The 11,710-nt window shown below is 43.5% G+C and overlaps 1 protein-coding gene across 1 annotated transcript; it reads right to left on the bottom strand.

The window, feature by feature from the left end:
• Positions 1 to 7,434: 7,434 nt before the first annotated feature.
• On the bottom strand, positions 7,435 to 8,704 carry LOC149228477 (uncharacterized). Its single transcript, XM_089375688.1, has 2 exons — positions 7,835 to 8,704; positions 7,435 to 7,736 (listed from the first exon to the last, which is right to left on the bottom strand). Exons 1-2 carry the CDS (start codon positions 8,649 to 8,651, stop codon positions 7,459 to 7,461), a joined length of 1,095 nt encoding a protein of 364 aa, XP_089231814.1. The 5' UTR covers positions 8,652 to 8,704; the 3' UTR covers positions 7,435 to 7,458.
• Between the last annotated feature and the right edge of the window lie 3,006 nt (positions 8,705 to 11,710).

Genomic DNA, 11,710 nt, shown 5'->3' with positions numbered 1-11,710 from the left:
ATTCCTCCTTAGAGACGATAGCGCCAGTACGGATTGTGCTCCCACGTAATGTCGAGTATATATTGGGATACCCCTATAGGCATCAAACCTTTATCCATAGGAAGCCGTGTCGGCCGCCCTACTGATCGCAATGCACTGAACACAGCATTCGGGAAGATTGACCGCCCGTACCTTAAAAAGTATTCTGCGGTTTTGCGAAAAGTTTGGCACACCCTCTACCTAGAACTCCAAAGCAGTTCCTTTTGGCCTTTTTCAGACTCTATAACGGAAAAAGTCCATCTGAGCATTTGTCACTTTGGGCTCGTTAAAACATCGAAGGAGACTAGAGTCATCTTTTGCTTTTTCTCGACTCATTAAAATTGAAAAAGCAAGTTGTGTATAAAGCGTCTAAAAATTCATTTAATTCGGAAACACACTTTCCCCTTTTTGTATTTTGGTTGATCGAGTAATCCGCAATCGTGGAAGAAAGTTAATTGAAACCCCATCGTTCGCGGAGGCTTACGAGTCAACCATCTTTGTCTCCGGAATCGAAAACAGTACGGACAAAGCGAACTCGTTTAACTGGTTCGAAATCTCCTATCAAAGTTAGAACAAGTGTTCCAACAGCATCTGAGATTCCGGTTACTCCAAACATTTCTGGAAACCCTGCCTCTACAGAAGAAGTTCAACAGCCGCAGAGGGACAGTGATACTGATCCTAGTCTGAGAGCAAACACTTGTGTTACTGAACCAGTTCCATCTATAACCGGTTCAGAGAGTCTTGTTCCTCAAACATCTGTCGTTGTTGATTCAACCCCTTCTTCGGCACCAGAAATATTTTACGTACCTGACGGTCTTCCCCTTCCACCTGGTTTGATTGCAATAGAGGAAATTATAGAAGATCCGCAAGCAAGTACTCCAACACATTTTGGAGTCGGGGTCACTCTATTTCCTTCGACATCAGAAGTTAGTCTACCACCACTGGAAGTTCCTGTAGAATCTCTAGGTAATCTTTTGGATAGACTCAAAATGTCTGAACAACCGTCAACATCTAGGACTGTGTCGACTGACACAGCGATAGCAGAACTCCCTGCTGTCACTCCGACAATGTTTGCCGGCATACCATCTGTCCCGACTAGCTCGCAATCGCTAGAAGGAATCCGTCCAGGGACTATTTCGACAGTGTGGTCCGTTCCTGTTTGTTCCTCCGGAATAATATCCGGTGACTCTTATGTTGAGACTCGACAAATTGATCCATTCGAAGGTCAATTTGGGAAATCCAGTCCCCAATGGCAGACAATCCCCTTGAGTTCCGGATTACCACCGTATGGGAGGCGGTATGCCCTTTCATTACCCCCTCCGGGAGGATATCCATACGGGAGTTCACAACAGTATTCAGGTTATACTGGAATTACATCAAGTGGTTGGGTACCTATACTACCCCAACAACCAAGGGTTGTGTATTCTATGCAACAATGTGTACCTATGTCGAACATCCCGACTACACCAGCTATTGTGACAGTGTCGCAAGTTCAAACGTTGCCTGTTGTATGTCAACCTCAGGTTTCTCAGGTTGTAATGCAACAGCCCCTTGACCCTGTGACTCAACCACAATCGCCGACTGGTGGGGCAACACAGGTCCAAATGGGTACGATTACCCCACACCTTGGTCCAACGGTTAGTATAGCGCAACAGAACATGGCTTCGCAACCATGGCTGGTGCAATATCAACAACCACAATTCCAACAAGTATACCAAGGTTCTGAGCAGCAGATCTTTGCGAACAGTGGATAACCGTACATTCAAAACGGTCAAAATCAACCACTTTACGGTGGTCATGTCCACCAAGCGTATCATTCATACCAGCATCAATTACATTATGCTGGTATGCAAAGGCCCACTGCTCAGGCAATTCCATCGTATCCTGGGTATGCTTCACCTAATCTGAATCAACAGTTACCATTCGTGGAAACTTTAGAGTTACCCGATTTACACTGATTAACAAACGATCCAATTGCTTACGCCCCTTGGTGGCCAGCGATTCCTCACAAACTTCCTTCAGATATTCCTAAATTCAATGGAAATCCAGGTGAGGACCCATCGAATCACGTGATGACATTTCATCTATGGTGTTCATCAAACACGCTAAACGATGATTCGATAAGGCTTCGCCTTTTTCAGAGGACGTTAACGGGTCCAGTGGCAAAATGGTATATTGAATTTCCTAGAGCTTCGTTCGAAAATTTCAGCACCTTAGCCACGACTTTCTTAACCCATTTTCAATTACCGATAAGGTATGAAACGGGAACGGAAATCTTAACCAACTTCAAACAGACAACGGCCACTCACATATCTGATCATATACATGAGTGGCGACGTCGTCGTAGGATGGTAAAAACATACGTTCCCGATCAGCTATTAGCTTAATGGTTTATCAAGTCGTTACTTCCTGCCATAACAGAAGATGTGGCGAAAGGGGGAGTCGTAACGGAAGAGCAAGTTATCGCTCATGCGCAATATCTAGACTTGGTCTATACTCAGTCTGGCACGCTCTACGACAAAATACCCGACGCCCCTAGACCGGAATTCTCAATTCCTCCTCCTCCTAAATCAAACAATGACTCTCACGCCGGCGATGGCGTGATTGGCACGACAAACGCGAAATCAACAAAGGCTGTCTCCAAGAAAGCCCGTAAGATTTCAGATCAAAATGCAAAAGACGAAATTCTTGCTTCGGAAGTAAATGTCGTATCAGCAGATAAGGGCAAAGAAACCAAACAACCAGGAAGCAAGAAGAAGCAAAGCAAAGGGAAGAAGAAGAAACAGGGTGAGTCATCTCCTGAAAAAACTTCTTCAAACCCTCCTGGAAATAGGAAACCACCCTCAACGGGATGTCACATATGTGATGAGGATCATTGGACCTCACAATGTCCATACAAAGCTGAGCTTAAAAGATTCTTTAAGAGTTCGCAAACCTCAGCTGTGTTAACTGATCCGTTTCCAAATCCAGGCACAAATCTGGTTGATAGTGGAAATGCTTCCCCGTCGCAAGTGCTAATGTTGTCGATTTCGAAGCAACAAAATGATGCTTTGATTTCGACAAGAAACAAAGATTACGGGAATCCGCAGCTGTCGAACGACAAAGGTAAAGATCAACCGAGTAGTTCGACAACAACTTCGACAGAAGTTGTACCACCCATCATTCCTGAATTAACAATAAAACCGCCAAAGGGAGTAGTACACAAGTCGACATTTAATCCTCGCGCCAGAGCAGCGCAGCATTATAACATAGTGGAAGATTTGGCCCAATCGCCATCCGCTATGTTGACTCTTGAAGTACTACAAAATTGCCCATCCCAAAGGCAGGCTTTGTTATCAGCCATTGGTGGGGTTGATCCTAAGGATTCCAATCTTGTATCCTTTGACCACAAAGGATACGATCCTCAGTTACCAGCTCAACTAGCTTTCCTTATCCAAGTGAAAGCCCTCAACAAAACTGTTCATCGAACAATTATTGATGAGGGGGCATCTACATGTATTATGTCGATGAGTTGCTGGAAAACTTTAGGATCTCCAACCTTGTCGCGATCCTCGACAACATTAAAATCATTCGACAGAAGGACATATACCCCATATGGTATCCTAAATAACTTGAAGGTTGAACTAGGGGGAAAAACAGTAGAAATAGATGTTGAAGTCATCGATGGGAATCTTGATTACAACATCCTACTAGGAAGACCGTGGATCTATGCCATGGCAGCTGTTGTGTCGACCTATTTTAGAAAGATTGCATTCCCCTTTCAAGGGGGGATTACGATCGTCGACCAACAAAACTTCCTCCCTAATGGTTCACAAGTTACAGGAAGCATTCCCATGATCCATGGAAGCCCCCATTCGCTTCAGAATATCGGAGTAGGCCTACTAAAAGATCCTATACTAATGGGAACTTTCGCTCTTCCACCTCCAATCGACTTGGCGGAAGTAGCGTCGATAGGTACCTGCAATATGATATCTTCCACGAAGATCTCAGAAGACGATATCGACATGGATCATGCAATGGTTTTGCCCCCAAGCCCAATAGAAATATTGTAGCAATCAATGTTTCTGGCATGGGAGGCGAACCCAAATCAACGCTCATCAAGCGTTTGGGTAGATAGGTCTAGAGAATATGGTACCCCTTTAGATCCTTGGTCGAGAGTGCATGGAACCGACGAAGGAATTCTACAATCAATGTTGATTGAAGGGACACCATGGAATGATTGCCACCATCGTTCCCTTCTTCCAGAATATGAAGAAGATACTCAAGATGACCTTTATCACCCTACAGTTTTTGAATTCCTATCAAATACTGTAAATACGGTGGATTCCGAGCGAAACTTATCCAATATTGAAGAGAATATAGCCATAAATATCTCGACTAAAACAAATGTTGTAGAGAATATTTATGTCGGCAAAGGTTGTTCTCCTTCAGAACTGGAAATATATAACGCTCTTTTTCGCGAATTCAGAGATGTCTTTGCTTGGTCATATGATGAAATGCCAGGCATTGACTCGAGTATCGTTGAACACGAAATTAAGATGTATCCTTAGAGTATGGTTTAAAGAATGCAGGGGCGACGTTTCAGAGGGCAATGAATTATGCCTTCCATGACATCAAGAACATCGTTCAACCATACCTCGATGACCTTCCGGCTCATTCGCGAAAGCGGACTGATCATCCGCAGCATTTAAGAGCGATATTTCTACGTTGCCGACACTACAAGATACGACTCAATCCGCACAAATGTGTATTTTGCGTCAGTTCTGGTTGTTTACTTAGCTTTGTAGTCTCAAAGGATGGGATTCGTCTCGACCCTTGCACGGTCCAGGCAATCGTCAATTTGCCTCCACCTTCGAATTTGCTTCAGATTCAGAAACTCCAAGGGAAAGCAAACTTTCTGAGGAGATTCATTCCAAATTACGTTGAAATTGCTAAAGGTTATACATGTCTTTTGAAAAAGGAGGTACCCTTCGTCTGGGATCAGGTTGCGCAAGCTTCCTTTGATGCTTTAAAGGATTCCTTAATAAAAGCATCATTAATGTACGCACCCGATTATCAAAGAGACTTTAACCTGTATCTGGCTGCAGCAGATACAACCATCGCAATGGTTTTAGTTCAAGAAGTCGATGGAATTGAACACCCTATATATTATTTAAGTAGAAACTTAAATGATACAGAAAGTAAATATTCTTATGCTGAAAAACTAGGGCTTGCAGCTGTTCAAGCGATACAAAGGTTTCGACACTATGTCCTCTTTTGGAAAACTACCATTTTGTCTGATTGCAACCCCATGACTTATATATTGTCGCGACAGTTGCTGGGGGGCAAATATTCAAAATGGATAGAAATCCTTCAAGAGTTTGATCTGGAATTTGTAAAATCCAAATCAAAGAAAGCTCTAGTTTTCGCAGAATTATTGTGCGATATCCCATCGTCGTCCAACGATGAAACATCCGAAGAATCAATCGTGGACGAGAATTTGTTTCTGATATCCACAAGAAATGAGTGGTACGGAGATATAATAATTTATCTCCAAACCCAAAAGTTTAGGCCTAACACCTCTCACTCTGAACAAAAACGTATACGATACCAAGCAAAAGACTACATGATCGTCGATGATACGCTTTACCGTCGTGGTATCGATACAGTTCTGAGGAGGTGCCTCACCCATGAGGAGGCCGAAAAAGCCCTGAATGAGTGTCATTCAGGCACGTGTGGGGGGCATCAATCTGGATATGCTACAGCACAAAAAATCTTACGAGCAGGATACTTCTGGACGACAATGTTTAAGGATTGCATAACCGCAGTCAGAAGTTGCCATGCTTGTCAAGTTTTTGATAGCAAAACCAGAAGACCACCCGCACCTCTACAGCCAATAGTTGTTGTTGGGCCGTTTGCCAAATGGGGCATCGATTTCATGACATGTAACCCCACCTCGACCGGGGGGCATGGGTATATTATAGTCGCCGTTGACTATTTTACCAAATGGGCCGAGGCGATGCCTACATTAGATAACACTGGTGAAACAGCTTCCCTTTTCTTTTTCAATCATGTAGTCGCCAGATTCGGCGTACCACAGGCTATAGTTACGGATCATGGATCGCATTTTCGCAATCACATGATGGTTGAATTAGCTGCCAAGCTAGGGCTATCTCACGACAGCTCTACCCCGTATTATCCGCAAGCCAACAGACAAGTTGAAGCGATCAACAAGGTCCTGAAGCGTATGTTGCAAAGGATGATCGGAGTTCACAAAAGAAGGTGGCACCTAATCCTGTACTCAGCCTTGTGGGCTTACCGAACATCGGTAAGGAATGCGATCGGGTTCACGCCTTTCCAACTGGTATATGGCCTGGAAGCAGTCTTACCAGTCCAGTGTGAAATCTCGTCTCTTAAACTCGCAATTGATCTCCTCCCCGGAACTTTAGAAGAAGAGGCCCATTTCTTGGAATTAATCCAATTGGATGAAACCCGTCGTGATGCCGCTTTGGCTAACGAAGCCCATAAGAAACGAGTCAAGGCGCAGTTCGACAAAAATGTCAAACCTCGTGTCTTCTCAGAAGGTGACTTGGTCTTGCTTTACGACCAAGAATCCGATAAATTGGGAGCAGGTAAAATTAATTCTTTATGGATGGGCCCCTATATTGTTAAACGAGTGTTAGCAAAAGGAGCCTACGAGTTAATGGATTATGACGGAATTCCACTGGCGCAACCCTGTAATGGGTTGTACCTCAAGCGTTACTATGCTTAAATAGTAACCAATATGCTTTTGTTGTATTTTGTTTTCGCTAAAGTGGTCGTTTGGTCGAGTAATCCACCTTTTTACATTTATTGCAGATGTCAAACCTTTTGGAGACATGTGTTGGATATGCCGACGGAGCGAGTCGTAGTTCGCGGAACCTGTCCTCCGCAGCCTGGGCCATTTTTGATCCAAGCGGCGAGTTAGTAAGTTTCAGAGGTGTATGTATTGGGCAATCAACGAATAACATCGTTGAGTATAGCGCGTTGATAGAACTGCTCTCTGATGCCATCACCCATGGTATATGCCGACTAATCGTCAGGCTAGACTCACAACTCGTAATACTACAACTCAATGGTATATATTTCGTCTGAAATCCAGCCATTTATCGCATGTTTCTAAGGGTTAAGATTTTGGAAAGACAGTTTGATTTAATTCAATACCAGCATATTTCCAGAAACTTAAACACATTAACCGACTCATTAGCAAACTATGTGTTAGATAGACATTTGCGACATTTATAAAAGAAACACATCATCAATGTTGTACATGTGGATCACATAACTCAACCAGAATAAAACCCCGAAAATCAAAATATATATATATATATAAGTTGTTTATGGTTTACATATAATGTTCTGTAACCAAGGCAAAATCGGTCACATGACCCAAAAACTCAAAATGCTAGGGGGCACCCTAGTCTAGTGATGCTCGTGATAGCACGTCACAGCCTGTGCGATCATGCGTAAGAGACGAGTCCATCGTCTAGGCACACCAGTAGTATGTCGCTGCAACTGTAAAGGTAACTCGTCGATCCTCACATCTGGAATACCGAGAGTAAGGCTCTCAACCTGCTCCTGCACAGCTGTAAGGGTCTCGGCCACATCAAGGTCACGAAGGATAACCCTCCCGACGACCTCTCCTGCCGGGGCAGCGGCTGGCACTCTCAGGCGAACTACTGGACGAACAAAACCAACATCTGCATGCACACATGAGTTTGATTAAAGTCTTGATAGAATAAAGCACAAGGACATTATAAATAAAAACAGTAAACAGTGATATGGTCGAAGATTTTACCAATAGCGCCCCACTGCTCGCTGTCCAGCAGTACTAAATCCGGATCACCCCGGAAGTCCATGCCAACATATGGATACTCAGAATAGACCATCTCCTGACGCTCAAACCACCTGAAGAAGGTATCGGAAAAAGAAATCTGAGATTGACCAGCATGCCTAGACATGTGGTCAACCCATCTCTGCATGCGTGGCTCGGTAGGAGAAGGCAAGTCGAGTGCAATGTACTGTGGCTGCATCAGTGGTATCTTCTCCAAAGCAAAGGCGGTCAAAATAGAACCGAACCCAAAGTTCTTCAGCCTCCCGTCCTTTACCTTGGTCAACTGACTTTTCATCTGAAGAAGTACTGCATCACACCAGTTGAATATTTTCGGTTGGAGGCACTCCAAGGCATGTTGCATATAAGATCTGTTGGCTACATGAAGAGACGCACTACCGGCCATCCTACCAATAGTGTATAGGATAGACCTAAGGGACCTGTCAGCAACCTCATGGATAATGATCTTGCCGTCTTTACCCAGCTGAGATCCTTCCCTGCAATACTGGCGGACATAATCTCTCACAGAGTCACTCCCTCGAGCCGAACCTGACAAAGAGATGGGGGCACCCCGCCATGACAAGCCAGTCAAGAAGTAAATGTCTACTGCGGTCAAGGGGATAGATTTGCCCCTAATCTGGAAAACTTGGTTGATAGGATCCCAAGCGTCGAGCAAATACTGCAGTAGGTTGATCTGCTGTCTCATGCTAGAGATGCGGAAGAACTTCAGCAAACCACAGTTCTGCAGCGCGTTCACCGTAACTGGATCATGTAGGGCAATCATGTCCTCTTCTTCATGTTCTTATTCTCGCCATGTAAGGGTCATTTTGCTCCAATATCTCTGAAAAATAAACATGAGATGAGTTAGATCCTAGTTTTGATGAGAAACAGGCAAAAATTTTCATCAAAAACTATGCAACAAAATCCTTTTCTGCGCCCAGCGCACCTACACAGTGTTCCACCTGCGTTGAAGGTCAAACTGCTTTCATGCTGCTTGACATTCAGCGCAGGTTTCGAGTGCACAAGGTGCGTTGATGGCAGAGCGACCCCATCAAACCCCAGGGGCTCAGAAAAATAGGAAATCAAGCACAGAATGCAGAAAGGAAACCATGAAATGAAAGAGATCAGGTTTAGCTCCTACCTGGTCCAGACGGCGCCGAGAATCGTCCACAGAATCTCCCGAAATCAGCTGATGAAAATCAAGGGGGAAGAGGCACCTCCAAAGCTCCAACAAACCAAGTTCAAATGAAATGGTAAAATGAGAGGTAAAAACACTTTTTAATAGCTTTTTACGTAGTTCAAAGTGAAATATTAGTGTTTTAATCTCATTTTCAAGCAAATGTTATTCATTTCTAACTAGTTTGATGCAGCAATTGAGGGTACAGTACTATCTTTGAAAAGACAAAGCTATTTATGGTAAAAAATCAAAACTAGACCATGTTATCGAGCAGTTTTAGCACATAGTTCATGCTCATTAAAAAATAAACATAAGACCGAGTAGTGTTTTTCCGCGTTTAAGATCGTTAAAAAATGAACTACCCTCCGGTAAATAACCACCGTGAATGTAACATTATCAGCCACTAAAGCCTTGGTCGTGTTTGCACCGTCACCTCCACTTTTCCATTGGCCGATCATTCACCTCCATATTGATTGTTTACCCATTTTGAGGAACAGCTGCGAAGAGTGATTTCACTAGCCATCCTTGTGACACTGTCGTGATTGGAAAATTCCAACCCTTACCTGGAATCAGCTGCTACCCATTTTATCACTCGTTCCTCAAAAGACAAGTCTTCTTTAAGCTCTTTTCATCTGACTCGTAAAATATGAAAAGATTGCCGAGTTTTGGCCTTCCAGCTCGTTAAAGCGACCGGAAGTGCTATCCCTCCTCTAGATTTTAATCTTTTTGGACCTGAGGGATTATTGCACAAAAAGATCGAGCGCTTGTTTTGTTCGGCTCGTTAAAACTATCGAAAATTCATCCCTTCTGTATTATTTTATACTTTTTCGGACTTAAGGGATTAGATGACGAAAAATGACTTTTCGGAGTTGAATTTACGTACCTTTTCAGACTCTCTAAAAATGAAAAGGACCGAGTTATCTTTGTCGTTAGACTCGTTAAAAACATTAAATAGCGACAAACTTGTCTTTAGACGAGAATGAGTTTCACTATCGCTAGGCTCGTTAAAACATAGCGATGGGTTTGCTCGAAGGGAAAATTATAGAACAAGCATATGTTATCCTCCTCAAGCTTGACAAAAATAAAGAGGTACTGGTCAGCAATGACTGGGGAAAAATTGGGAAGAAACTCAAATAACTTTATTGGTAGCAAGTCGCTCTTGAACATGACACTTCCACTCCGTGCCAGAGTCGGGTTGGGTTGTTTCATTCACCGGTCACATCACCATGGTCTCGCCATACCATCCACCTTTGGGGTAAATGCTACCAATCCATCACACCAATCCATCATCCAGAGAAGTCAATCGTATCCCATCCACTACCATACATTATCCTTCATTCTTTCATGACCGCCACCCTGAACCATATATCGTCAGATCATTTTCACCTCCATCAAAATCATTTGCTCTATTCCGTGTCACTGATGTGGGATACATTAAGGCCCTCCTTTGACGGATCGCTTCTTGTCGACATCAGCTCATTATCCAAGAAGTTGATCTAGGGACACCCCCTTCAGTACTTTGAAGCTTGCATGCCTCAATGGCAAGTTTCTCACTTCCGGCGACAGGTATACATCAATGACCTTCAACCGAAAGATTTTGCGTGGTGTTCGACGCCAAGTCCTTTATTCACACCACGTGAATTGTACTGTAGTACCTTGAGGGTCATTATCATTATCGGTGATTCCTCTCGCGCTTGTTAACGGTTTACCTCATTGACTGGTAATCAAGCGATGTCTTTCCATGTTCGACTTCAGAACATCTCTCACATGGATCGACTTGTACTTAGAGTGAAGATCGAACGAGTTTGAAGACCCCGGATCTAGTTTCATCCATCCGGGCTGCGATATATATTCAGGAAAAATAAAGACATTGACATGTACAGCATTGCAGCACAGACAATCATCCTACCAAAGGATGATGATTTCAGCAGGATCATCAATCTATCATCAGACAATTGTCTGTCCTATGTACACAAAAATGAATTTATAAATCTGAGCATAGGAATGCCCACCTCAGCTAGATCATGAAAACAGTATGAAAAATAATGTATTGTATTGTATCTTATTACAGGTCTCCTCCCAGCATTGAATGAACTTCGGATCCTCCTAATAAAGCATTTCACCCGATAAACGGCCTCATACTTTAGGGGGCAACTGTTATAGAAATTTTTGTGCCTTACAGCTATAAGCATGAAATGTCCATAATTCAAGGGATCCAAAGTCCCTAAAGATGTTGTTAGAGCTCCTAAAGGAACAAGGTCAACCAATGATAGCTTCTCCCAGAAGTTCTCCACCAAAAAGCACTCAGAAATAGTCAATTCAGGATCAATTCAGAGGCTCCACTAGCTGCCTGCGTTGAAATGCAGAGACTACACTGGCTAGGTGCACTGCAACGCAGGTGGAAGTACTACCAGGGTGCGCTGAGCGGGAAATGACAAATGGCAAGCTCATTCAACGAGGTGGAAAGACCCTGGAAGCTTCCAGAATCTTCTCCAATGACACTTGCCTCAATGAATTCGACTAGTGATGAGTAAGAGGCTCTCAACCTCCAAGTGGAAGCAAGAACTGACAGAGAGAAGCCACAAGTCAAAACATAAGTTGACTCATCCTCTCTGCTTACATCTATATATGGACCTCTCACCCAGAGGTTTAGGAGGCTGGAATTT

The sequence above is a fragment of the Pinus tabuliformis genome, chromosome J, assembly GCF_031772625.1.
Source record: "Pinus tabuliformis cultivar Carrire ecotype Pingquan chromosome J, CPIR1, whole genome shotgun sequence".
NCBI classification, from domain to species: Eukaryota; Viridiplantae; Streptophyta; class Pinopsida; order Pinales; family Pinaceae; genus Pinus; species Pinus tabuliformis.
Note: the sequence above shows the minus strand (reverse complement) of the source record. Positions and strands in the feature narration are given on the sequence as shown.